At 42.2% G+C, this 27,529-nt stretch overlaps 1 protein-coding gene across 3 annotated transcripts in view; it reads left to right on the forward strand.

Moving 5' to 3' along the window:
* Positions 1 to 11,764: 11,764 nt before the first annotated feature.
* The window catches only part of SCN8A (sodium voltage-gated channel alpha subunit 8), a gene marked incomplete at both ends in the record, with an annotated part of 114,847 nt that continues 99,082 nt past the window's right edge, over positions 11,765 to 27,529 (forward strand). For all 3 annotated transcript variants that reach the window (XM_079715383.1, XM_079715384.1, XM_079715385.1), the window contains one exon: positions 11,765 to 12,040. In XM_079715383.1, coding sequence (XP_079571509.1) covers positions 11,765 to 12,040 — 276 coding nt within the window. The remainder of the gene's footprint in view (positions 12,041 to 27,529) is intronic.

Below are 27,529 nucleotides of genomic sequence, written 5' to 3' on the forward strand. Positions count from 1 at the left end.
GCAGAAAGAAGTAGAGAACCACAGATCACAAAAATGAAACGCTTTTCAGTTATAAAGCAATAGGCAAGAAAAATTGTTTGCATCGTAACTTGAGTCAGGAGACTAGTGAAGAGAATGGCAATAGGTGGGAGGGGGGGGGAACAACCAGAGCCTACAAAGGGATAGAAAGGGGAAAGGCTCCTGTACCTTGTGGAAGAAATAAGAGGAACATGGAAAGCCAGTTAAATTTTAAAAAAAGGAAATTGGTGATGGGGGATAGGTGATAAAATTGAGGGAAAATGTGACTTGTAGTGTCTGCAGGGCCAGGGAGATGGAAGTCTAATGACCTCTTGATTGGGCTGTATATTGAGTAGCAGATAGAAGACTAGGCTTGATAGTTGTATGGATACATAGACAAGGTGGAAACCTATCTTCATTTTGGGCTGATGGGACCTGCTCAGAGAAACTTCTAGATCCATTTAAAATCATTATAATCATTGGTTTTGACTTCACTTAAAAGCATTTTTAGATCAAAATATTCAAGTACTCAAAGTGTAAGTGCTCCACACGTACCTCCGGGTAGAGTTACTTACTTACCATGGTTAATCTTAAATTTATATCCATATTAGCCCTCTTTAAAAATATTCTATAAACAGATCCTTCAAAGGGTATCTGCAGGAAGACAGATGTAGATCAACCAAGAGTGACTATCTCAGAGGATTAAGAAGAGACCAGTTATCGAGAATCAGAGGCAAATAGCTCAGCTTTGGAAAAGTTTGGTGGGTGTGAGGCTTAAGAAGAACAAACTTTGAAGTGGCCTCATGAGGTGGAAAGCCAGTGAGACAGAAGAATGCACAGGACAGCTGTCAGTTAGCACAGGGGCTGACATTCACCAGGGTGAGGATGGGCCATAACATCTTGTAGGAGGGAGAGCCAGATTTCAATGTTATCGAGAGAGGCTTAAGACAGCAATTTTTAATGTTTCAAATGAGTAAAATTAAGATTTGACAAAATTGTTTTTATTTCAGTTTCTAGAACTGTTATATGATTTTCCAAAATGAAATCTGTTAGTGACAAAGTAGAAAATTGGCAGCCTAGAATCTAGTTGTCACTGGAGGAAGGAGGGGCCCAGGGAGTGGGGACAGGGTAAACTCTATCCATCTGGCTGCATTTCTCTCTTCTCCTGTGATAAGAGCCGCCCACCTTCCTCCCAGTGCAGTGCTGCTCCTCTGGCTAATTCCAAATGAGCTATATATCAACATGCAGAGACTGGCTGGCAGTCCTCAGAGTCTAGCTGTAGTTCTATACAAAGCTGCTTCTCTCCTTTTAGTTCTTGTCGTTAAGTCTTTCCCTTGAACTTCAGGACCACATGTCTATTGCCTATTCAGAATCTCCATTTGGATGTACCAAAGCAACTCAAAAGTGAAGTCATAACCGTAAACCCCAGAGCTGGGCATCACATCTTATTCCCTGTCTCTGAATTTTACTACGTTGCATCCATTGCCCACAGCAAAAATCTGGTCCTCTTTCTTGATTTTCCTTCTACCTTACCTCCCACTTCAGTTAGTCGACATTCCGTTCTGTACATCATCCCTATTGCTGCTGCCTGGTTCAGGCCGTCATTTCCTCTCAACTGAATTGCTACAACTGTCTCCTTACCTGGTCATCTTCTCTCTGATCTTGTTCCTCCCCCACCTCATCTCCTCACTGCCTGCCTCATTCTTTACACTGTAGCCAGAATAATCTTCCTAAAGTGTAACTTTGATCAAGTCATTCAGACCTTCAGTATCTCCTTATTGCCTTCAGGATAAAATCAAAACCACTTGCCATGATAATGACTTTGCCCCCCTGATGTGGCCCCTGTTTACCTGTTAGTTAATTTTCTAAAGACCACTTACACCTAACTGTTTGCAGTACCTAAAGGGCTTGATCTCCCTTGTCTGTGGTCTTTTGTGTATGCTATATTTTCTTCCTGCAAAGCTCTATCCATTTTCCTGCCATCTTGTACTTCACCAGCTTCAGGCTTTAGCTGAGATGTCGCTTTCTTCAGGAAACCTTCCCTGATCTCCCTGATTAGGTGTCTTGCTTATATCTGTCTGTAGAAGCACATTTTACTTTACTGGATTTATCATACTGTACTTTGCCTGTTTATTTGTCTTCTACCCCCAGAAGACTTTAAAGGTCCCTGAAGGCAAGGAGCTATACTGATCATGAGTACAGTTTCTGGCATATAGTAGGGACACAGTAAATGCTTCAGTTTTTTCCTCTTTAAATAAATTGTGGTAAAATATACATAATAATAAATTTTTCCTTTTTAACCATTTAAGTGTACAATTCAGTGGTGTTGAGTACATTCACATTACTGTGCAACCATCACTACTATCCATATCCAGAACTTCTTCATCATCCCAAACTGAAACTCTGTACCCATTAAACAATAACTCCCCCATTGCTCCTTCCCCCCGGCTCCTGGTAACCACTGTTCTACTTTTTGTCTCTATGCATTTGACTATAGGTACCGCATATAAATGGAATCATACAATATTTGTCCTTTTGTGTCTGGTTTATTTCACTTAGCATAATGTCTTCAAGGTTCATCCATGTTGTAGCATATGTCAGAATTTCCTTCCCTTTTAAGGCTGAATAATATTCCATTGTATGTATATAGCACATTTTATTTATCCATTCATCTGTCTGTTGGTATTTGTGTTGATTCCACCTTTTCGCTATTGTGAATAATGCTACTGTGAACATGGGTGTACAAATATCTGTTTGAGTCCCTGCTTCAAGTTCTTTTGGGTATGTACCTAAAAGTGGGATTGCTGAATCTTATGGCAATCCTGTGTTTAATTTTTTGAGGAAGCGCCATACTGTTTTCCATAGCAGTACAAGAGTTCCAATTTCTCCACATTCTCCAACAGTTGTTATTTTCTGTTTTGTTTCATTTTATAATAGCCATCCTAATGAGTATGAAGTGGTATCTCATTGGGGTTTTGATTTCCATTTCCCTAATGATGAGTGATGTTGAGCATCTTTATATGTGGTTATTGGCCATTTGTATATCTTCTTTGGAGAATGTCTATTCAGGTCCTTTGACCATTTCTTATTTATTTATTTTTAAATTTATTTATTTATTTGTTTGTTTATTTATTTATGGCTGCATTGGATCTTCGTTGCTGCCCGCAGGCTTTCTCAAGTTGCGGCGAGTGGGGGCTACTCTTCATTTACGGTGCGTGGACTTCTCATTGTGGTGGCTTCTCTTTGTTGCAGAGCACGGGCTCTAGGTGCTCGGGCTTCAGTAGTTGTGGCTCACGGGCTTAGTTGCTCCACGGCATGTGGGATCTTCCTGGACCAGGGCTCGAACCCATGTACCCTGCATTGGCAGGTGGATTCTTAACCACTGCACCACCCAGGAAGCCCTGACCATTTTTTAAATTAGGTTTTTTGTTGTTGTTGTTGTTTTTGTTGTTGTAGGAATTCTTTATATATTCTGAGTATTAATCCCTTATGAAATACATGATTTGCAAATATTTTCTCTCATTCTGCGCATTGCCTTTTCTCTCTCTTGATAGTGTCCTTTGATGCAGAAAAGTTTTTAATTTTGATCATGTGCAGTATATCTATTTTTTCTTTTATTTCTGTGCTTTTGGTGTCATATGCAAGAAATCATTGCCAAATCCAATTTCGTGAAGCTTTTCCCCTATGTTTTCTTCTAAGAATTTTATAATTTTAGCTCTTACATTTAGATATTTGATCCATTTTGAGTTAATTTTTGTATATGGTATAATAAGGTGAGAGTCCAACTTCATTCTTTCGCATTGGGTATCCGATTTTTCCAGCGCCATTTGTTGAAGACTGTTCTTTCCCCCGTTGAATGGCCTTGGCACCCTTTTTTTTTTTTTTTTTTTCTTCAGTACGTGGGCCTCTCACTGCTGTGGCCTCTCCCACTGTGGAGCACAGGCTCCGGACGCGCAGGCCCCGCGGCTATGGCTCATGGGCCCAGCCGCTCCGTGGCACGTGGGATCCTCCCAGACCAGGGCACGAACCCGCGTCCCCTGCATCGGCAGGCGGACCCCCAACCACTGCGCCACCAGGGAAGCCCCCTTGGCACCCTTTTTGAAAATCATTTGACTGTATATGTGAGGATTTGTTTCTAGGCTCTCTAATGTATTCCATTGGTCTATATGTCTGTCTTTATGCCAGTACCACACTGCTTTGGTTAGTGTATCTTTGTAGTAATTTTTGATATCAGAAAATATGAGTCCTCCAATTTGTTCTTTTTTAAGTCTGAGACAAATTTTTTTGTTTGTTTGTTTTTTCATTTGTTTTGCGGTACATGGGCCTCTCACTGTTGTGGCCTCTCCCGTTGCGAAGCACAGGCTCCGGACGCGCAGGCTCAGCGGCCATGGCTCACGGGCCCAGCTGCTCTGCAGCATGTGGGATCTTCCAGGACCAGGGCACGAACCCGTGTCCCCTGCATCGGCAGGCAGACTCTCAACCACTGTGCCACCAGGGGAGCCCTGAGACAAGTTTTTAATACTACTTGCTACTTGATCCTCCTCCTAACATTTTTTGTGTACCCCCACCTATAGTGTTTCCCTTAACAGCTCCTCCTAGATGACTTCTCTTCCTTCTTCTCTGTCATAACCTCACTCCAGTGCCCGTTTTCTTTCCCTCTTCCACCCCTTTTTCCTTAATTTAGAGTCATCTTTATTTGTGTGTGTTCAAGCCACAACTGACATTTTAAGGTCTTAATACTCCTCGGTGACCAACAGAAGGGAGCCCTAATCATCGATTTCTCCCAACTTTGAGTCTGGTTCAATCTCTTTCAGAATTCTCAGGGCTAAAAGTCACATTCATTGTTATGATGGATGAGGTGTATTGCCTAAGAGACTGTGTGGCATAGTGGAAAAGCACTATATTGGAGGCCAAGAGACCTGTGCCCTAGCTCTGCATCTGTCACTGATTAGCAGTTAGACAACTCAGACTCTCTTACTTAACTTACTGTTAAATTTTCTTATCTGTAAAGTTAAGGAAAGTTGGACTAGATGGTCTCTAAATTCCTTCTAAATCTAAAAAGTTTATTTTTATTTTTAGTCTTCAGAAGGAGGAGGAATTTAAGCTGGTTTTAGAGATGAATGGAATTTAGATGAGAAGGAGAGAAAGACTTCAGGAGATTTAAAATAAGAAAATGAAAGTGTGTTTAGGAGTGAACGAAAACAACGGTGACCATTTATTAAGTGATGCTGTGTCAATTGGAGACCCATGTAGGAAAAAAAATGAACCTCGACCTCTATCTCGCACAATATTCAAAAATCAGTTCCAGATTATACGAAGTCTAAATAAGAAAGGTAAAACAAAAAAGCTTCTAGAAGAAAATTTAGGCTAATAGCTGCATGACTTTGGGATAAACAAAGATTTCTTATAACAACAACAACAAAAAACATGAAAGGGAAGATTGATAGATTGGATTTCAGTAAAATTAAGAACTATTTTTTTATCAAAAGACACCATTAAGAAAGTAAAAAGGAGAAAAATATTTGAAATATATCTGACAAAAGACTTGTGTATGGGGAATGTGCAGAGAACTCCCACAAATCAATAAGATAATGCAGATGACTCTAGAAAAAAGTGGGCACAGATTTAAACTGGCATTCCACAAAGGAGGATTTCTAAATGGGCAATAAACATATGAAAAGGTGCTCAGTGTCCTCAGAGAAAAGCAAATTAAAACTCCAGTGAGCTAACAAACACATGGAAAAATGCTCAACATAATTAGTCATTAGAAAAATGCAAATCAAAACCACAGTGAGATACCACTTCACACCCACTAAGATGGCTGTTAAAAAAATAATAATGAAAGGAAAATATGTGTTGGCTAAGATGTAAAGAAATTGGAACCTTGCTTATATTGTTGGTGAGAGTGCAAAGTGGTTTAGCCTCTGTGGAAGAACAATTTGGCATTTCCTCAAAAAATAAAGCTTAGAGTTACCATGTGACCCTGCAGTTCCACTCCTACGTTTATACTTAAAAGAATTAAAAACAGGGACTAAGGGACTTCCCTTGCGGTCTAGTGGTTGGGACTTTGCCTTCCAATGCAGGGGGTGAGGGTTGGATACCTGCTCGGGGACCTGGGAGCTGGGGTCCCACACGCCTCGCAGCCTAAGAACCAAGACATAGAACAGAGGCAGTGTTGTGGCAAGTTCAATAAAGACTTTAGAAATGGTCCCCATCAGGGCCTCCCTGGTGGCACAGTGGTTGAGAACCCACCTGCCAATGCAGGGTACACGGGTTCGAGCCCTGGCCCGGGAAGACCCCACGTGCCACAGAGCAACTCAGCCCGTGCGCCACAACTACTGAGCCTGCGCTCTAGAGCCCGCGAGCCACAACTACTGAAGCCCGCGTGCCTAGAGCCTGTGCTCTGCAACAAGAGAAGCCACTGCAATGAGAAGCCCGTGCACCACAACTAGAGAAAGCCCGCGCGCAGCAACGAAGACCCACTGCAGCCAAAAATAAATAAATAAATAAATAAATTTTTAAAAAAAAGAAGAAATGGTTCACATCAAAAAAATACCAGGGACAGGGCTTCCCTGGTGGCGCAGTGGTTGAGAGTCCGCCTGCTGATGCAGGGGACACGGGTTCGTGCCCCGGTCCGGGAAGATCCCACATGCCGCGGAGCGGCTGGGCCCGTGAGCCATGGCCGCTGAGCCTGCGTGTCCGGAGCCTGTGCTCTGCAATGGGAGAGGCCACAACAGTGAGAGGCCCGTGTACTGCAAAAAAAAAAAAAAAAAAAAAAAAATACCAGGGACAAACTAAAATAAGTACATGTGCATGCACTGTTGACAATAGCCAAGAAGTGGAAAGACCTTCCCCCTCAGTTGTTCCTCAGTGGATGGATGAATAAACAAGATTATGATACAGACATATATTGAAACGTTATTCATCCATAGAAAGGAGTGAAGAACTGATACATGCTACAATCAGGATGAAAGAAGCCAAACATGAAAGGTTACATACTGTATGATTCCATTTATATGATTTTCTGGAATAGACAGAACACAGCCTGATGGGTGCCAGGAGCTGGGGGGTAGGGAGGGTTGGGGTCGGGTGGGTGCAGGGGAGAGGAATGGAGAGAAACTGATTAATGTGTAAAGGGTTTTACTTTGGAGTGATGGAAATGTTTTGGAACTAGATAGAGGTGGTAGTTGCAGTATGTTGTGAATGTACTAATTGCCGCTGAGTTGTTCACTTTAAAATGGTTAATTCCACCTCAGTAAATTTTGTAAAAACCATGAGCTATCACTATATATATGCTCACTAGAATGAGTAAACATTAAGAGGGCTGTCATTTCCAAGTGTTGGTGAGGATGTGGAGCAACTGGAACCCTCTTATCTTGCTGGTAGAAGTATCACTAAAGCTAAATAAACGTATGCTCTCTTCTGAGCCCAGCATTCCACCCCTGCCTATATGCTGAAAAGAGAAGAGCACATATGGCCACCAACAGGCATGCACAAAAAGGTACTTAGCAGCTTTCATTCATAATAGCCTGAAACTATAAACAACCTAAATGTCCAGCAAAGTAGAATGGGTAAATAAATTGTATGTTCATACATGGAATACCACAGAGCAATAAAAAGAATGAACTACTGCTACACACGCAGTAAAGATGAATTTCACAGAAATAATGTTGAATGAAAGAAGCCAGATTTTGAAGAGTATATTTTATCTTCTGCTAAGGCCAAACTAATCTATGGTGATAGATGTCAGAATAGCTTTTGCTGGGCAGGGATGGTTGTGGTGGTCTTTGATGGGGGAGCTCAAGAGAACCATCTGGGGTGCTGGAGACATATCTTCTGTATCTTGGTCTAAGTGATGGTTACACAGGTGTATACATATTACAAACTAATCTGTGCACTTAAGATTCATATACACTTTATTGTTCTACCTTTAAAAAAATACTAGAAAATTAAAACAAAAACCAGTCGGCAGAGTAGATGTTCTTGCAGGGAAGCAGTAGAAAAGAATGTTTGTGAAGTATAAGGTTGTAGATGAATATCTGAGAAGTGTAAGGTTGTAGAAAGCCTTGAATGGCAGTGAAATGGCAGAAGTTTGGATTCTTTTCTGTAACTCCAGTAGCTTCGAGGGAGGAAAATGACATAATGGAAGCAGATTTTTTAGGGAAACGGATCTTTGGAGATGTGCCTGGTGGGCTGAGGACTGGTCCACAGGTGGGAGGCTATTGCAGAAGGACCTGAATTAGGTTGAAAATGGAAACTCTGAAGGAAGAAGAATTAGTGAGGTTGGTGACTGGTTGGGCAAGGACAGCAAAGGATGACGGGGCAAAGATGATTGCAGGTCCACGCTAGATGGCTGGAAAAACGATGGTCCCGATCACAGAATTAAGAAAGCCAAGTGGAGGACTCCGTCTTGGAAGTAAAAAGATGAGTGGTTTTAAATGCTTCAATTGTGAAGTGGTGACAGGCAGTTGTGGGGCTCAGAAGAGCAATCAGGGCTGGTGATAGAAATCTGAAAATCACCCACATACAGATTATTTTGAGTAGATGAGATCCCTAAAAGAAGGAGTGATGCAGAGAGATTGCAGAAAACCAGCCCTTAGAGAAGAGAAAGGTGGTAGGGGAAGAACCAGGATATCAGAAGAGAACCAGGATCGCTTAAGCCAAATGAAGAGAGCGTGGTGGGGGGGTGGATGAAGATGTAAAGGGAGAAAATACAGAAGTAGGAGAGGAAAAGTAAAGATTGAGAATGTGATGGAGACCCATGATCATTGAGGGAACCTGGTCTTGGAGAAGGCAGGAGGAAACAAAGGCAGAGGCAAAGGCAGAGGACTTAGCCTAGGATGGCTTTACCTATGAAGAACCCAGGTGTGTACAGTCAGGTTACAAGAATTTGTCAGCATCTGCAGTGACTTCCTCTTGCAGTGTTCTCTGTCCTCTAAGTAGGGTGACCCAGAGGGTGACCCAGGGTTGAGGATGAGTGTGGCTGTGGGAACCAAGGAGTCCCAAGTATTTGGACCAATTTTGGGTTCCAGGCATAATCGTATTACCTTTGAGAAGAATACAAAAGAAGTTTAAGACACCACTCTTGCCCCTAGGGATTTATATGGTGCAGCTGGACAATGACTGAGAGCCAAAGCAAGTGTGAATAAGACATCTTGAACCCTGACTTTGTCATTTTCTAGCTGTGTAACTTTGGCCAAGCTCTGTTAGGACTCTGTGCCTCTTTTTCCTCATCTGTTAAAAGGGGATAATAATAATATCTACCTCATAGGTTGTTCTGGAGATTAAATGAGTTAATACAAGCAAGGTGCTTGGAACAATACCTGAAACATAGCAAGTATGTGATAAATGCTAGCTAAGAGATCACGATAAAGCTGTAGGAGTTCACAAGGGGAAAATAATTAGTAAGGGCTGGAACTGATGGGAAGATTCTTGGAGGAGTAGGGATTTATGGGGGGCAATTCAGGGACTGATAAGAGGGAAGGAATTTTAGGTTTGGGGGACACAATGGGAGCAAAGTCTTAGATCAGTAAAACCATTGGCATTTGCGTGTGATTTACTTGAACCAGACTGTTCCCGTTGGGGGGTAGTGGGAGTCAGGCTGGGACAGGCAGAGGGGTAACTGATATTTGTCAGAATAAAAGAAGTATGAGCTGGGGGAGTCAGAGCTCCTTGTGTGTTTTTTCCTGGTCCTGTGACTTTGGGCACGTTACCTCCTCTCTTCAGACTCCAAGTTTCCTAATTCTTAAAATGAAGTGGACTGGATCTATAAAATCCCTTGCGGCTCTAGAATCACACGCCTCATACATGAAAAGGATTTCTTCGACCCCATCGTCTGAGGAATGGTGTTTTGTGTGTGTGCAGCATGGAGCTGACTTGTGGATCTGGCCTCTTCAGTGCCAGGCTGTAACCGAGTGAGCTGATCAGCCCACGTGGATACCACACACTGCCTTTCGCAGCCATCGCCACCACTGGAAAAATCTGGGCTCTCTGCGGGTGTATTTATGAAAAGAGCCCTTGGGTATTTCACTCCCAAATTATTTAGAGCCAACTCTACTACTGTTCTCTTAAGGAGCCTCAAGTTTTATGGATGTTTGCCTTGGAGTGGACCCTGAGGGCTAAGTAGGAGGGAAAGAACTGTTTTTAGCCTTTAAAAAAATTTCCCAGATTGTCTTTGTGAAGCTCATAAAACAAAAGGAAGAAGCAGCGCCACAGAGCACCAGATGAACTGCCAGTGAAGCCCCAAAGCTATCATGGGAAGACTCACATTGCTTTGACATTAGGGAACCCCCTGTTCCAAGGTGTGTATTTCAATAACCTAGGACTCTGTATAAACGAAATGAAAACGGGCTTTTCAAATACCATGCTTAGAAGCCTTTGGCTCTAGTATGGCACTCCTTCAGTTTCTCTGTTTAGAAAGGAATTTGGTTTGTGATTCAGTTCTCACTTCCTGTCCTTCTGGCGTGAGCCCCGCTCAGGGGCCTTTCTGCTGTCGTTCACCCTGCAGTGCTGCAGGGCTGTTGCATCCGAGGAAGGTCTCTAAGATTCCTTTCCCATTTGCTTTTCCTGTTGCTGAGTGGGAGGTGCGTAGAGCAATATCTGCCCTCTCCATGAAGAAAAGCGCTTTGTGTTTGTCCCTGGCACGAGCTTGGTCATCAGAGCAGGTACTTCTGGACTTTTATACCGGATGGATTTTACAAACCTTGGTGAATTGGAAAAAGAACTTGAAACGGAAGAGCCAAAGCAAATAGAAGCATTTCTATCTATGTTTTTGTGCCTCCAAAGTTTTGAAGGGTTTAGTGTTTTCAGAAACTGAAATTTGAAAAGAGTGACAGTTTACCCTTGTGTTGTCCTTGGAAAAAGAGTGTTTCTTTAGGGAGCAGAGTTCTAGGAAAGGAAGATGACTTGAGCATATAAGGATTCCCAAGCTAATAGGTGCCTCTCAGTCATGTTAAACATACCTTATTCATTTAGAATAGAAATTACTTGAGGGTATGGAATATATATATTTTTAATGTTGTCTATAAGAAAATCACTTTATTTTTTATTGAAGTATAGTTGCTATACAATATTATATAAGTTACAGGTGTACAATATAGTGATTCACAATTTTTAAAGGTTATATTCCATTTATAGTTATTATAAAATATTGGCTATATTCCCCATGGTGTTCAATATATCCTTGTAGCCTATTTTATACCTAATAGTTTGTACCTCTTAATCCCTTTATTGCCCCTCTCCTCCTTCCCTTTCCCCATTGGTAGCCACTAGTTTGTTCGCTATATCTGTGTCTGCTTCTTTTTTGTTATATTCACTAGTTTTTGCTGTATTTTTTAGATTCCACATATCAATGATATCATGCAGTGTTTGTCTTTGTCTGACTTATTTCACTAAGCATAGAGGGTATGGAATATATCTTTGTAGCTGTACGTGGTTACTAACTGTGCGCTGCATCTAAGTCAGTAATAAGAACTAGCAATTCAGGAGACTCCCATGTTTTGATCTCCTTGGCTGCCCATTCCCCTGAGGGGTGGTTATGGACATTGCCTCGTCCATTCATGACACAGACTTTCTGAAGAGAAAAATAACCATGTCATGGAAGAAACTATGTGTTGCGAAGGTTGTGACTAAAGGTTGAGAGTGAGATGGTTTGGTCTGGCCTCTTTTTAGAGCAGCGATTGATTAATGCTGTCTGTGTTGCTGTTTCTTCCAGAGCTGACCTGTCCTGGACGCAGCATAACTAACGAAGCTGCTGCAGGATGAGAAGATGGCAGCGCGGCTGCTTGCACCACCAGGCCCTGATAGTTTCAAGCCTTTCACCCCTGAGTCACTGGCAAACATTGAGAGGCGCATTGCCGAGAGCAAGCTCAAGAAACCGCCAAAGGCCGATGGCAGTCATCGGGAAGACGATGAGGACAGCAAGCCCAAGCCAAACAGTGACCTGGAAGCAGGGAAGAGTTTGCCTTTCATCTATGGGGACATCCCCCAAGGCCTGGTTGCGGTTCCCCTGGAGGACTTTGACCCATACTATTTGACGCAGAAAGTGAGTTGGAGGAGACGGAGCAGCAGCTTCAGATACCCCATTCCTAACAGGCTCAGGGGAGATGGGGAGAAAGAGCTGTGTCTTTGCCAGAGTTTGGATAAGTAGTTAGCCTTTTGTTTCAGTTCCAGTTTACGGTGATTCTTTTTTTTGGTTTAATTGCTGCTAAGGGTCATTTGTGGGTCTTGGCACTTTTCAGTCTGTTAATAAGACTTCTGTTTTTGGCTCCTTTTTCTAATTTGACAGTAGAAAAAGATTGATTAAAAAAGGGGGGGGACATAAATGAAATGGGACTGTTTAGTAGAGTACAAGAAAGATGGCATAGTGAGAGGTGGCACAGCCCTGTGGAATCTTGCTCACACATTCAGAATTCTATCTTTAAATATAAAGATGATGTTATTATTGCAGCATCAACAGAGCCTGTTGTTAATATAATGGAGATGATGGCTTTGTCTACTTACCTAGCCCCCTTTGTGACATTAGATCATAGCCTTTGGGGACAGGAATAGAATAGAGTAAACCAAACTGGGCCAATGAGGAGACCAGGTCTGTAGCCTTGTTACACAGTTGTCTGGATTCAGCGAGCACTGATTCTTACATAGAGTCAATTCTGTTATTCCTGCTAGTAAGGCGCGTGAGTGAAAGAAATACCAATCTTCATTTCGCCAAGAGTTTCAAATTTCCCTAACAAATGTTTGACCAAACCTTGGGTTTCTTTCTCATGATTATCTTTTGAAACTAGGCAACAGGTAAAGAAGCGGAGCCCCCAGTTAATCCAGTGACGAAGTAATTAGCCATTGAATACTGAAGACTGACATCAGATACCATTTTAGGGATCCCCCATTTGACAGATGTCATTTAAAGAATTAAATCCATAGGTGTTTCCAGATGAAGGGTGAAAAGGCTTTGTGTAATTATATATTTACAAATATAAAGCTTAACTAAACTGCCTTTATTAACAAAACTGTCTTATAAACTGCCATTAACTAAACTGCCTTTTAGTCTTTCAGTTATGGAAGAAATTTCTGTTTCTTTGTCTTAATAATGGCACAGAAGTAAGACTTGAGGCGAATAGATCTCTTGATTTAGCTGTAGTTGTGGAGGCATCTTAGTTCTGAATGGCAAAACTAGTTAAGACGTTGTCTACATAAAATGGCCCTTCACCCATGTACTTCTGTTGCAGCTCAGAAAGCTATGTAGTAGGAAAAAGTAGAATCAGTAGCCTATAACTTCCACTGGGAAATTTAGAATGTTTAAGGAACAAAACATGATATGATATAAAGAAAAGTAGACTAGAAGTAAGAAATCTTCACTTTACCATAATTCACCATGTTTATTATTTATAGTTTCCTTCCTTAGTATGTGTATTTTTCAAGCTACCACAAATAGTTCATGGGAAAAGAAAGTAGTAGATAAAGAAAAAAAATCTTCTCAAAACTAGTTCATGTCCTTTAGCAAGTGATTTCACCTCTCTGGGCCTAAATTTCTCATGTAGAAATTGAGAAGTTGGACACGACTTCTAAGGACATTTTCAAATGTCAAATTCTGGGGCTAAGTAAGTTTCCATAAACTGTCATTGATTTCCTTACTTACTTATCCTTTTTTTAAAATCTAACTATTTAATCTGGGCCTTTGCTGAATGGGGGTAGGTGGGTGAGGAAGGAGACAAGGTTTTAACTTTCTGGGTTAGTAAATAAGGGAACATGGAATCTTGCACTGTTTTTAAAAAAATATTTCATTGATTGTAAAATTTTGAAATATTTTAAGATATATTTCCCTCCTCTTTCCCGCCCTTGCATCCTTAGTAGAGGTAAAAAGAAATAACAAAACACAGAGTTTAGGTCGTGCCTACTTAGATAAGTTTGGCCAATTGGTATAACTTTTTCAGAAAATACTCTTATGGCAATAAGCAGATAGGTAAAGCTCTTTGGACTCTGGCCTTTCAGGTGCCTGAAACCTCTTTGCTTTTATTTGAACTATTTGTTTTTCTAACTCAGATGCAAATTAAACTTCCTTTTCTTAAACCTGACTAATATGTGAAAAATGTAGAGAGCTATTCATTGTCAAAGCCTAGTTTTCCTTTGCTTGCCTTTTTCCCTGGTTCCTGCCTTACAGACAGCCTCTTTCCATTCCCAATGCCTTAGATTTCAGTGCTCCTAGCTTGGGAGTGAGGACCCAAAGAGAGTGGTCTCTGGCCCTAATGGGTACTCTTTTTTGGGTAGGCCAGATGTTGATGGCTCTTCATGATAGAAAATCTGACTTCAGCCTTTGGCCTCACCACAAGGGTAAATAGTTTGTGGAAAGGATAACTTTAATTGTATTTTTTAAATTCTTTTTAAAAAAAAAACTGAAATATACCACCATGCAGAAAAATTCATAAAACATAAATGCTTAGCTTAATGATTATTAAAAGCAAACGAACACCTATGACAAGAAAGAACATTAGTAGCACTTCAAGGTATTATTTGTATTTTTATTTTTATTTTTATTTTTATTTTTATTTTTTTTTTTTGCGGTACGCGGGCCTCTCACTGTTGTGGCCTCTCCCGTTGCGGAGCACAGGCTCCGGACGCGCAGGCTTAGCGGCCATGGCTCACGGGCCCAGCCGCTCCGCGGCATATGGGATCCTCCCAGACCGGGGCACGAACCCGTATCCCCTGCATCGGCAGGCGGACTCTCAACCACTGCGCCACCAGGGAGGCCCTGTATTTTTAAATAAAGGGTTTTTCAATTGATTAAAAATAATGTGCTTGTTCAAGTTCACTTGCATATCTTCACCGGCATTACTAATACGTCTTACTAACTAGGCCTTCCACTGGGCCAAATTAGCGAGGTCTCCCCTACAAGGAAGCACGCTGGGAATCAACCCACATATTGAAATATCCTGAGAGTAGAAAGGACTTTAAGAGGACATTCCCTTCCATTTGTTTTTTAAGGGCTGCCTTAAATAATTCTTGCAAAGTAGAATTTCTTTTCTTTGCTTAATGGTACAAGCGGGTTTCTTTATTTTTTCCTCATAAGTCTCATTTTCTACCTGATTGATCATTTTTGTGACTCTCATAGAAACTGGTTTCTCATTTCCTTCTCTCTTTATTTTAGAGGGTGAAAGAAAACTAGTTCTCTGTTAGTAAAGTTCTGGTTTCATCCCGTTGCAGATTTCACACTGTCCAGGGACACAGGGTCATAAAACATGTGTATCACATTTTCAAGATACCATTGTACCAGCTGGTGCTGGTTTGAGCTATCGTAAGCTTCTTGGTGGTGTCCATATTGCATTTCACCTGACTTTCCCAGATGGTCCCCAGAACAATCCAGATCATCCTCTCTTTGGATTGTCTCAGAACTCCCAGCGCTACAACTTTTTCCTTGCCTCTTGGTACTTTGTTCGAATGTCTGCATTCTTTGGCTTTCTTGTTTTCGAATGTCACCTGAAAATAATTGAATTTACAGGACATTTAAACTTCTTAATTTATTTAATTTTTAAAATAGGTAATATATTTACATGGTTAAAAATTCAATAAAAGGTATTCAGTAAAAAAGATATTGAATAAAAAGTCTCCCCTTTACACCTCTCTCTCATCAGCCCACTTCCTGCCTCTCTGCCACAGGTAACTGTTGTTAGTAGTACCTTCCAGAGTTTCTTTATACTGTATATGTACAAGCAAAAACAAATAGGTATTTTAGGAACTTGAACTGTCCTGAATACCTTTGCTCTTGGTTTTCTTTCTACTATTTTCTTAAACCAATTGAAGTCTTAATTTTGTTATTTGTTTTCTCTTCTTTCATACTATGGAATCTTAAGTTTTATCAGGGTAAATTCTCGGTTCATTTCTCCCCTTCCACATGCTTTTTGGTAAATCAAATCAAGGACTTTTTCTCTATTGCTCAAAGTGTCTTTCTATCTTTACTACAGAATATACTCTCCAATGCTTAATAATAACTTGTTGAATTTTAAATGGCCGTGTTTAGTCCTAAGAACTGTCTTAAGTGGGGCAGCCAGAAAGTCAGTGGATTAAGTTGAAAGAAGGCCTTCAGAGTTGGCTCCTACCCTTTTTCCTGTTTCTTAAAACCAATAATTGTTATTGGTATCCTTTTTGTTCTGTGGGTATGCCCTCTCATAAGAAAGCCCTATAAACAAAAATCCAAATTACAGGATTGATTATGTTCCTTTAAATTGGGCACATACCTATTGCATTAAAAAATTACATATGATTTCCGAAAGTTCATTTTACCTTCAAGTTTTCATGTCTGTCTTTTCCTGCAAATTGGAGTCAACCTAGAATCAAAGAAAATTAGAATATGGTAGCCTTAGACATCATCTAGTTCAGCCTCCTCATTTTATAAATTTAATAAGGTGAAATGCTTTGTCAAAAGTATTTGCGAACACCTCCTAACTCTCAGTTTGTTACAATGTATTTCTAGTTTTCCACTTTTCTAATTTTTCATTGATTGATCCTCAGCCTTGGTTGGCTCAGTTCTTCTGAAGTGAGGCATGCAGATACAGAGAGAGAAAAAGCCCTGCTTTTTCATTCACATCCCTGATAATCCCTGTGGTTTAATAACCCTTCTTAGGTTGGGTCCTAAGAAATGCAGTGCTTCTGGGGGAAAGGATGGCATTTGTGTTAGCTCCAGTATTTTACCTTCTCAAGTGAAGGCACTCTGAGTAGTCTAGCAGCCTAGACAGCTTGTTCCAGAGACAGGGGCTCAGTGTCAACACTGCTGCCACTGTTCAGCTGGACATGTCATTTGGAGGGAATTTACTTAACCTCTTCACATGTTTTTGCTTTTTATTTATTTATTTATTTATTTTTGCGGTACGCGGGCCTCTCACTGTTGTGGTCTCTCCCGTTGCGGAGCACAGGCTCCGGACGCGCAGGCTCAGCGGCCATGGCTCACGGGCCCAGCCGCTCCGCGGCACGTGGGATCTTCCTGGACCGGGGCACGAACCCGCATCCCCTGCATCGGCAGGCGGACTCTCAACCACTGCGCCACCAGGGAAGCTCTATTTTTGCTTTTTAAAGGAAGATTATTTCTTAGCCCCCGCCAACCCCCCAGCCTACCAGCAGAATGATATAGTGAAAAGAGCACCTAAGTGGGAATAGAAAAACCTCATTTTAGTTCTACCATTGCCTCTTGTCTGCCCTTGGCCAAATCACTTAAATTCTCTGGGCTTCAAATTTCCTTATCTACAGTATATGCAAGGTAAGAGTTGTGCTTATGTCTATATCTTTCTAATTGTATTTCACATATTATGCCTATCGCATATTATGTTTTAGCTGTTGCAAACTATTCTCTTTCCCTGGTGTCGCCTGCCTTCTGGTCTCCATCCCCTTCTTCTGGAATGTACTCTATCCTTTAACTTCACCTTTCGACACTTTACCCATTTGTCTAGGCCTAGCCCTGAAGCCTCTTCTTCCTTGTAGCCTAACTTGATTGTTTACATTGGAACGGATTCCTCCTCCTGAATTTCTATAATACATTAAGATCCCAGCCCTGAGAAGTGGGTTTCAGTTGTAACTCAGGTTAGGTATGGCAGGGCACCCTGTTCCCAGCGATGTTTACAGTTTTTTCCTTACCTCCCTAATATTAATGCCACCAGCTTCCTCAAATGAAGAACTCTTAAATCACACACACACACACACACACACACACACGCACACGCACACACAGGCGCCACATGCATGCATGCCCATGAGCTCCTGGCAGAAAATCCTTGCTGAATCTGGTTTCACACACTTTCAGCAGGTGTGCAGAGTGGAGACAGGCTGTTAAAGGAGAGTTTATGTTCATTAGGTGTGATTTGAAGTATTGCCAATGAAGTGTTGAATTGCCTGTTGTTGCACAGTAGGCCTAGATGCTGCTTTCTGTTTTGAGTGAAAACTAGATGTTTTAAAGCTAGACGTTTTATTTTGTTTAAAAAAACTGTTTTGCAACAATATAAAAAAACAAAATGTTTCCATTGTTTTAGTCACCAAATCAAATTGAGGCAAATGCTTGTGAGCAAATGGGAGGAAGGCCATTCTCAGGGTGGTGGGTTAAGGAAGTGCGTGGTATGGGCTTCTTTTGCATTCTCCAAGTATCATTATCTAGGGGAAAAGGAATTTAATTAAACAATCTTAAATCAGATTCCTCTTTTATAGCCTTAGCAATAGACCAGGAGCTGAGAAACCTTATTTCTGATCCCATTTCCACCTAATTCTAGATGATCTTGGTCATGTCACTTAACCATTCAGCATCTCAGTCTCCCTCATATAGAAAATTAAGATTATGCTAATAGCTAATATCCCACCTACTCTACAGTGTTGTTGTGAAGATTATATCTTGCCTACACTATACAAAACAAAACAGCCTATTGTGCTAGCCCTCCTTCATGTTTCTCCATTATACACCTAGCCTATATTTATTTGTTTATTGTTCATTCTCTTGTATGCTCAATAGCTGGAGCAGTGCGTGCCCTATAGTGGTGTTCAATCCATATTTGTTGAATGAATGAGTCAATCTTATGAGATAATGCCTGTGGAAAAACTATGTACTTTTCTAAGTGCTTTGAACATGAAAGGTGACATTATGATTTTTTTTTTTTCTAATGAAAAGTTTTCCCATCTACCAAAATGAATGGAACTCTAGGGGCAAAACACTGATTATCAATATATCTTTTCCTTTCCTGAAGAATTAGTTTCCTTTAGGGGCTGAGGAATTAGATCAAGAAATGGGTTTCCTGGGGCTTCCCTGGTGGTGCAGTGGTTGAGAGTCTGCCTGCCGATGCAGGGAACGTGGGTTCGTGCCCAGGTCTGGGAAGATCCCACATGCCGTGGAGCGGCTGAGCCCGTGAGCCATGGCCGCTGGGCCTGCGCGTCCGGAACCTGTGCTCCGCAACGGGAGAGGCCACAACGGTGAGAGGCCCACGTACAGCAAAAAAAAAAAAAAAAAAAGAAATGGATTTCCTGACATTTTAGGGGATTTTCGGAGGGCTGAATTACTTTTGGTAACTGCCACCAGTCTTAACTCTCCTCTTGTAGATCCTTAGAATTAGCAGGGACTTTATCAAAGACCATTAGGTAATAGCCTCTACCTAGTGCTCTTCTTGATTTATTGGTATCAAGTCTTTATTATACAAAGGATGTTATTTCCTGAATATTCAAAGTTGTTCTGTCATATCTACCTTTATTAAGTGTTTTGCTTCTTTCTTGTCTGTGGGAGTTGTGTTACCCTCCCTGTGTTAACTGACTTTAAAGGAAATGAGAGAAGCTGACGTGGGGTATATACCAGTTTGGGTTGTCTCATATAAAATATGATCTATTTATTCAACAAATACTTCTTGAGTACTTCCTATGTGTGAGACCTTGGGGGTATTGGGCTCTCTTGGGGGAAACACAGATTAATAAAGTCCATTTTTGACCCTTACATAGCTTATAACATGGTAGTGTGTAGGGTGGTATCACTTTTGACAAGGGGGCCTCAGAAAGGGCCTATTACTTCATAGTAGGCATAATATTTGGATTTTAGAAAAGAGAGATAGACTGAAACATTCTAGGCAGAAAGAACAATATAAACAAAGGCTCAGAAACAAGGGCATAGGACAATGTAAGAGAAAGCTAAATAGTCTAATTTGATTGGAATTTGGGGAGTTGGGTGATGAGTCTGGGAAGGGAGTGCTGGAGCCAAGTCTTGGAGGACTTACAGTGTTAGACTGAGAAGTCTGGTCTTCCCTTGATGAGCAATAGAGAACTACTGAAGCCTTTTTTAAAAAAAATAAATTTATTTATTTTTGGCTGCGTTGGGTCTTCGTTGCTGCGTGCGGGCTTTTCTCTAGTTGTGGCAAGCGGGGGCTACTCTTGTTGTGGAGCACGGGCTGTAGGCATGCGGGCTCAGTAGCTGTGGTTCGTGGGCTCTAGTGTGCAGGCTTAGTAGTTGTGGCGCATGGGCTTAGTTGCTCTGTGGCATGTGGGATCTTCCTGGACCAGGGCTCGAACCCGTGTCCCCTGTGTTGGCAGGCGGATTCTCAACCACTGCACCACCAGGGAAGCCCTACTGAAGGCTTTTGAATGGGAGTAAGGATATGTGATCAAAGTTGTGTTTTGAGGAGGTGAATGTGGCAGTGATGTGTAGGATAAACCAGAGGGAAAGAGAACTGGGACAGAGCTACCGGCTATGAAGTAGTGAGGGTCTGAACTGTGGTGGTGGAAGTGAAAAGTAAGGAGAATAGGTGAAGTCAGAAGTGATGTAGAGATAAACTGATAGGAATTTGTGATTGATTGTAGAAGCTTAAGGAAAGAGTTGAGCATTCAGTCCTTCATTTGATAATTTGATCAATTGTTATTGTTTTCTTTATACCCAGGTTCTCTTCCATACCCTTGGGAACAAAGCAGGCAAGCTCTATATACCACTCCTGGAAGTTAGTTTTTGTTGGGGAGACAGATAATAGACAAGTAAAGAAATAAAATGATTACAGATAACAATAGGTACATTAGTGAATTTAATATAGTCCAGGTACCTTAAATAATGTGGTGCTCTAACTTGGTACAGAGACCCAAACGTGGAGAATGCAGAAGAGTCAAAGGCTACATGCTCTCTTTTTTTTTTTTTTTTTTTTTTTGCGTTACGCGGGCCTCTCACTGCTGTGGCCTCTCCCGCCGCGGAGCACAGGCTCTGGACGCGCAGGCTCAGCAGCCATGGCTCACGGGCCCAGCCGCTCTGCAGCATGTGGGATCTTCCCGGACCGGGGCACGAACCCGTGTCCCCTGCATCGGCAGGCGGACTCTCAACCACTGCGCCACCAGGGAAGCCCTACATGCTCTCTTAAATACTCAGTGTCTTAAATACGCTTTTAGCAAGTACTAAGTTATAATCTTTAAAAGGACCCATACCACAGATATTCTGAGTTGTTTAAAAGCCAGTATTGTCACTCCACTGAGTTTGCCAATCTTAGATTTTTACATAGGCAGGAGATCAGTACATTTCAACATTAGTGTGAGCTACAGGGGCACCTGTAGATAAACCTAGCATTTTCCCCAGAAAAGAACCTCAGGTCTTCTCTAGTCCTTGTACAAGTCCTGACTTGCAGTCCTAAGGTTCTGAGCCACATAGCGTATAAGAGACAACTTTTACCTGAATTCTTGGGTGTGTATTATTAGCTAATCACCTGAGCCATAACATTACGCTGACTGGTAATTTTAGGAATTAATCTCTGATGGTTTCTCCAGGGTGTAGTTTATGAAATCTTTTTATTCTATTAAGAATTAACCTGTCGGGGAATTCCCTGGTGGCGCAGTGGTTAAGAATCTGCCTGACAGTGCAGGGGACATGGGTTTGAGCCCTGGTCCAGGAGGATCCCACATGCTGAGGAGCAACTAAGCCCATGCGCCACAACTACAGAGCCCGTGTGCCACAACAAGAGAAGCCACTGCAATGAGAAGCCCATGCACCGCAATGAAGAATAGCCCCCACTCACTGCAACTAGAGAAAGCCCACGTGCAGCAATGAAGACCCAATGCAGCCAAAAATTAAAAATAAATAAATAAGTTTATTTTTTAAAAAAAGAATTAACCTGTTGAATGGGATATTTAATAATGACCATATAAATGTTGGAGGATTCTCAAGATTACAGTGATATTGATCATCTTCTCACTATAATTAGCCATATTTTAAATCCATTCTTAGTAAAAGAGAGTAAAACTGTGACATCATTATACAGGGAATGCTTCTCTTACTGATTGATTCCAAATTCACATGAGTTGTAAATTCTTTATATATAACCCTATTTGACACAATTCAAGATTAGGATTTCCCCATTATATGGCATTTTCTGTCAACTGATTCTAGCAAAATTTTTGATACCTGCTCTGAAGAGGCACTCCGGTTCCAGACACTTTGAGTCTACAAAGCTTGGCCTATGGAATGAAGTTTGAATAAAATATTCCTCCCATTTCAGAGGATAAGGTACCCAACCCATCTGCTGCTCAATGTCAGTCCCTCTCCCTGTGCCTTTGAGCCCATCCATGCCTCCCAACCTTCTCTAGCCCTTCACTCTCTCAGTTATCCCCTCTCTTTTCTGTACTTTCTATCTTTCCCTCTCACAGTGGTTCTTCCCCTCAGCCTATAAACATACTAAAAGCCTCTCCCATCTTAATGGACCTACACTTGACCCCATATCTCCAGCAGGTATAATCTCTCTTCTCATGCCATTGAAGCTTTTAAAGAGTAGCCGTTGCTCACCCTCACCACCTACACATCTCCCACCCACCCCTCCATCCTTGCAGCTGACTCTGCATCCTCCCCACTCTACTGGCATTCTCAATATAAGATCCTCCAGGATCTCACATTGCCAAATCTAATGGACATTTTTTCAGTTCTTATCTCACTGAACCTCTCTGCTGTATTTGACACTGTTTATTACTCCCTGATTCTTGCAGTTCTTCACTTCCTTGGCCTAATTCTCTTTCCATCTCGGACTGTTCCTTCTCTTTCCTTCATTTCTTCCACCTTTCCTTTAAAGGTTGACATTCCCACAGGTTCGGTCCTTGGCCTGTGTTCCTCTCATTTGGCAAATTTTCCCTGGCTGATCTTATCCATTCTCTCACTACTCTTGAATCTGTATCTCCAGCCTGGAGCACTCCTTAAATATTCACTGTCTTGCCAGGCATCTCTATCTGAACTTCCCATAGGTAACTCAGTGTATTCAAAATTGAACTCGTTTTCTCCCCTCAAACCTGCTTATTTCATCTGCTACTTTAGTTGAGGATACCACCCAAATTCTAGGTATCATTATTGACTCTCCAATTTTCTACAGTCCTTGAGGGTCACTTAGGGAGCTATCAGTGAATGTTGCACATTTTTACAAGTAAGAAAAAATTGTGGCTCAGAAATGTTAATTTGCTGTTGAAATTCCCTCACCTAGTGTGTGGTAGAGCCAGGTTTCAGTTCCCGGGATATGTGAATTTAATACTCATGGTCTTTCTACCATATCATGCTGTCTCTATAGAGTATATTGCAGGATGATTTTGGGGTTTTGTTTTTTACTATCATTTTTAGATAATTTCTGTCATTTTGCACTGCCTCAATATGAATATAGTATGGGTTTTTTTTAGTTCATTTGTTTCATATCATATCTTCAGCATGGTATCTAAGATGTAGAAAAGATGAGAAGACTTTTCAAACTAAAATTAATGAATTTTTATGGGTGGATGAGCTAAAGAGTGGAAAAGGTCGATTAGACACCTAGCATAAAGTTGGATATAGTTATAAGTTAGTTGATTTTAGCTGCATCATTGCCTCATGACTAAGAGATTCATTCATACATTCAGCAAATATGTATGAACTGTCTACCTTGTACCAGGTGGGCATCATATTACATCTTCTGCTTGCTAAGCTAAGAAAGTCACAGTAGTTGGAGATATACCCCTGCCTTTAAGGATCTCAGGGTCCAGTGAGAGTTACTGATGTATAAACAGAATGACAATACTATGTTAAGTGCTCTAACAGAAGTGTTGTAGGAACACACAGGAAGGAAAGATAATTCTGTTTGAGAGAGTTGAATGGAGAGGAGGTGATATTTGAGCTGTACCTTGAAGTATTAAAGTATCGTTAAAAAAACATTTCATCTGTTAAAGAGAAGAAAGAGTAGTTTGGGTATAAAGAACAGTACATGAAAAGACAGAGAGGCATGCAAAACGTTGAAGTGTTTAAAACCATGAGTTTCATTGTGACTGGAGCGTGGGGCTTGGTTTGGTAAGAAGGGAGATAAAGGAGAGAGGCAGGTTGGATCCCACTGTGTGCATTCAGCAGTTTGTTTGTTTGTTTGTTTTCTCCTGCTTCCAGAGTTCTCAGGTCTGAAATAACCTCTGGGGCCCATTTTGAGCCAGTGCAGCTGTACTGTGACTTTGGTCCTAGTGACTTTGGACTCTCGGACTAGCTTATGCACAAGTGTACTACTAGTTTATGTCAAGTGTGTGAATACTAAGTAACTTGAATATTACCCCTTAGTCCCCTCCTGCTACCCCACCTGTGGTGCCAAAGAGCAGAAGGAACAGCAGCATCTGTGTGACAGCAGCAGTGTTACCGTAATCGCATTTGTTGAGTCCTTCTTCTGTGCCAGGCACTGTAGTAAGGACTTTTTGTGAATTTTCACTTAATCCTCATAATCTGATAAGGTAGGTACCATCAATCATTATCACTATTTTATCAATAAAAAAACTTAGCCTTAGCAACCTAAGTTAGTTGCCTAAAATCATGACAGCTAATAAGCAATGGAGCTGGGCCTTGAATCCAGGTCTTTGTGGCCTCAAAGCCTCTAAACCACTCTACTCTGCTGCTTTCTAAGAGAAAGGAGAGTGAGAATAAATTCTAGAATATGAGTACAGTGAAGAGAGGCATTAACATGCTTTACATAATAAACCTGCCTTTTGCTTTACCCTAGAGCAGCTGCAGGCTGGGTACCCCCAAGAGGGTAAGGGGGAAGGAGATCAAAAGCGAACTCATTGGGCCTCCCTGGTGGCGCAGTGGTTGAGAGTCCGCCTGCTGATGCAGGGGATACGGGTTCGTGCCCCGGTCTGGGAGGATCCCATATGCCGCGGAGCGGCTGGGCCCGTGAGCCATGGCCGCTGAGCCTGCGCATCCAGAGCCTGTGCTCCGCAACGGGAGAGGCCACAACAGTGAGAGGCCTGCGTACCGCAAAAAAAAAAAAAAAAAGCGAACTCATTGAAGGGCAGTGGGGAGGGGTGGCCATGTAGGAGGTTCAGAGCCGCCCTGCCTTGGGGAGCAGCAGCATGCTGTTGCAGAGCTGAAGCAGCTGCTGTTCTGCCAGGTGTGGCTTCCTGTGACCAGGATATGGGCAGGAAGGGGGTGTCAGCTGCTCCAAATGTGAGTTGAAGGGCATGGGGTTACAAGGTCAAACCAAATGAGGAAGTGTATGCAGAAGCAGTGGGAAACAGCAAAGCCACAGACAGATGGAGTGCTAGCATTACCTGCATCGAGCTTAACTTGGGAAAATACCATAAATAGGTGCTGTGAACTCTGTGGCATGTGCAAGGGCTTTTCTTTTTGCCAGAGTTAAAGGTATTAAGTAAAAAAGATTTCTTCATTGGTCTGAGGTTTGGACCAGATGACCTGGTGTGCTGAAAAGAGTTCAGGACTGGAAGCTAGGAAACCTGAACTCTGAGGATCCCTTCTATTCCTGTTCCCACCTCTGGTCTCAGCTTGGGCAGAGCGCTCTGTGCTTGCTTTTTTATCTGTAAAGTGAGGAGTTAGATTTGATAAGTAGTTTTGAAGCTTTTTAAAAATTGCAATATTGTGTGATAATTAAATGTAGGCTTTGGGGCTTCCCTGGTGGCGCAGTGGTTGAGAGTCCGCCTGCCGATGCAGGGGACGTGTGTTCGTGCCCCGGTCCGGGAAGATCCCACATGCCGCGGAGTGGCTGGGCCCGTTAGCCATGGCCGCTGAGCCTGCGCGTTCGGAGCCTGTGCTCCGCAACGGGAGAGGCCACAACAGTGAGAGGCCCGCATACCGCAAAAAAAAAACAACAAAAAAATTGCAGTATTGTGTGATAATTAAGTGTAGGCTTTGGGGCTTCCCTGGTGGCGCAGTGGTTAAGAATCCGCCACTGTGGAACATGCAGGGAACACGGGTTCGAGCCCTGGTCTGGGAAGATCCCACAGGTCACAGAGCAGCTAAGCCCGTGCGCCACAACTACTGAGCCTACGTTCTAGAGCCCGTGAGCCACAACTACTGAAGCCTGTGCACCTAGAGCCCGTGCTCCGCAACAAGAGTAGCCCCCGCTCGCCGCAACTAGAGGAAGCCTGTGCGCAGCAACGAAGAACCAACACAGCCAAAAATAAGATAAATAAAATAAATAAATTTTTAAAGAAAAAAGGAATAGGCTTTGGAGTTAGACTGCCTTGGTTCAGTTCTAAGTTTTACCACTAAACAACTTTGTGGTCTTGCTACAGTTTTATCATCTATAAAGTGTACCTACCTCATCAAGTGGTTCCTGTGAGACAGGTATCGTATAAGGCATCTCAGTAGGGTGCCTGCTGCATCGTACCTGCTTAATACATGCTAAATGTTATTGTTTCTTCCAATAGACTCATAGGTACAATTACTAATGAATAAAAGGAATATAAATATGGGATTTAGAGGTCTCTCTTGCTCACTCCTCAGTGTAGTGGAATAGAGACTTGGAAGATGAGGGCTCTAAATGTATAGTTCAAACAGAAGTATAAGCCTAAATGAAAAAAAAAATTGCCTGTGTCCTGCTTTTTAGTTCAGTATTTCTAAGCTGGGTACCAGGACACAGGTACTCTGGAAATTCAGGCCAGTTGTGCCCTTGCTGGAGCCTTTCCTGGGACACACTGGGACTATAATTGTAATTTGACTTGTGGGACCCACTGAGCAGATTAGCACTAAGAAAGGCATCAGGGACTCCTTTTCAACAGGGTGTAGTCATTTTGACAGTGCAGGTCATTTATTTCTGAACAGCTTCCTAGTCTGAGGTAGAATCTGTTTAGATTTAGCATTAAGTTTTTCTATATTAAAACAGGGAAAATTTGAAAGGACGTTTATTTGTTGCCTGCTGTATTGGCTGTATAGTTACTTAGAAGCGAATGCCAAAAACTGTAGCCATTGATTAGTGGACAACTGGCTACTGCTCTTATCATTGTTATAGCTGTTTTCCAAATCAGCTATATTGTATTGTTAGTGGGTAGAAGAGTACTTCTCTGTGCATGCACACTCTGAAACCAATAGGCAGAGAGGATTTGCCCCAGTAGAAGGTACCAGAATTAAGAATTTATAGTTAGGCAGGAAAGAGCTAAGAACTACTGTAAGTCAAATTAGCTAGTTGCCTGGTTCAGAAGAGGTACATAGGTCTGGGAGAAAAAGGTATATATATATATATTAGGTTTAGCAGGCAAGAATTTAAGGCTAGAAGTCAGCTAAAAATGAGAGGGTCAGGGCTTCCCTGGTGGTGCAGTGGTTGAGAGTCTGCCTGCCGATGCAGGGGACACGGGTTCGTTCCCCGGCCCGGGAAGATCCCACATGCCGCGGAGCCGCTGGGCCCGTGAGCCATGGCCGCTGAGTCTGCGCATCCGGAGCCTGTGCTCTGCAACGGGAGAGGCTACAGCAGTGAGAGGCCCGTGTACCACAAAAAAAAAAAAAAAAAGAGAGGGTCAGGCAATTCCAGAAGTCAAAACAGTTAGGATCTAGGGTCCAAACCCTGGGAGATGGTCATAAATCAGCGTCGATAACAGTTATAGCCAGATGGAGCCAAAGGATATTGGTTCCCAACTGCCGCCTTGTAGATTAGCTCAGTCCCTGAGCCCCTAGGTGTTCATTATAGCCAGAAGGTCATCAGATGCCTGCAGGTTACCTTCGCCCAATTGAAATGATGACCTCTCAGGGGAGGGAGAACTTGGTTGGGTGGAGAACTGCTCTCCTGGGCCTTGTGTCCCACAGTAAACCAGGAGCTGGGTAATAAACCTTTCCCTAAGAAGCTTTCTG

This window comes from Hyperoodon ampullatus (genome assembly GCF_949752795.1).
Source record: "Hyperoodon ampullatus genome assembly, chromosome: 11".
NCBI classification, from domain to species: Eukaryota; Metazoa; Chordata; class Mammalia; order Artiodactyla; family Ziphiidae; genus Hyperoodon; species Hyperoodon ampullatus.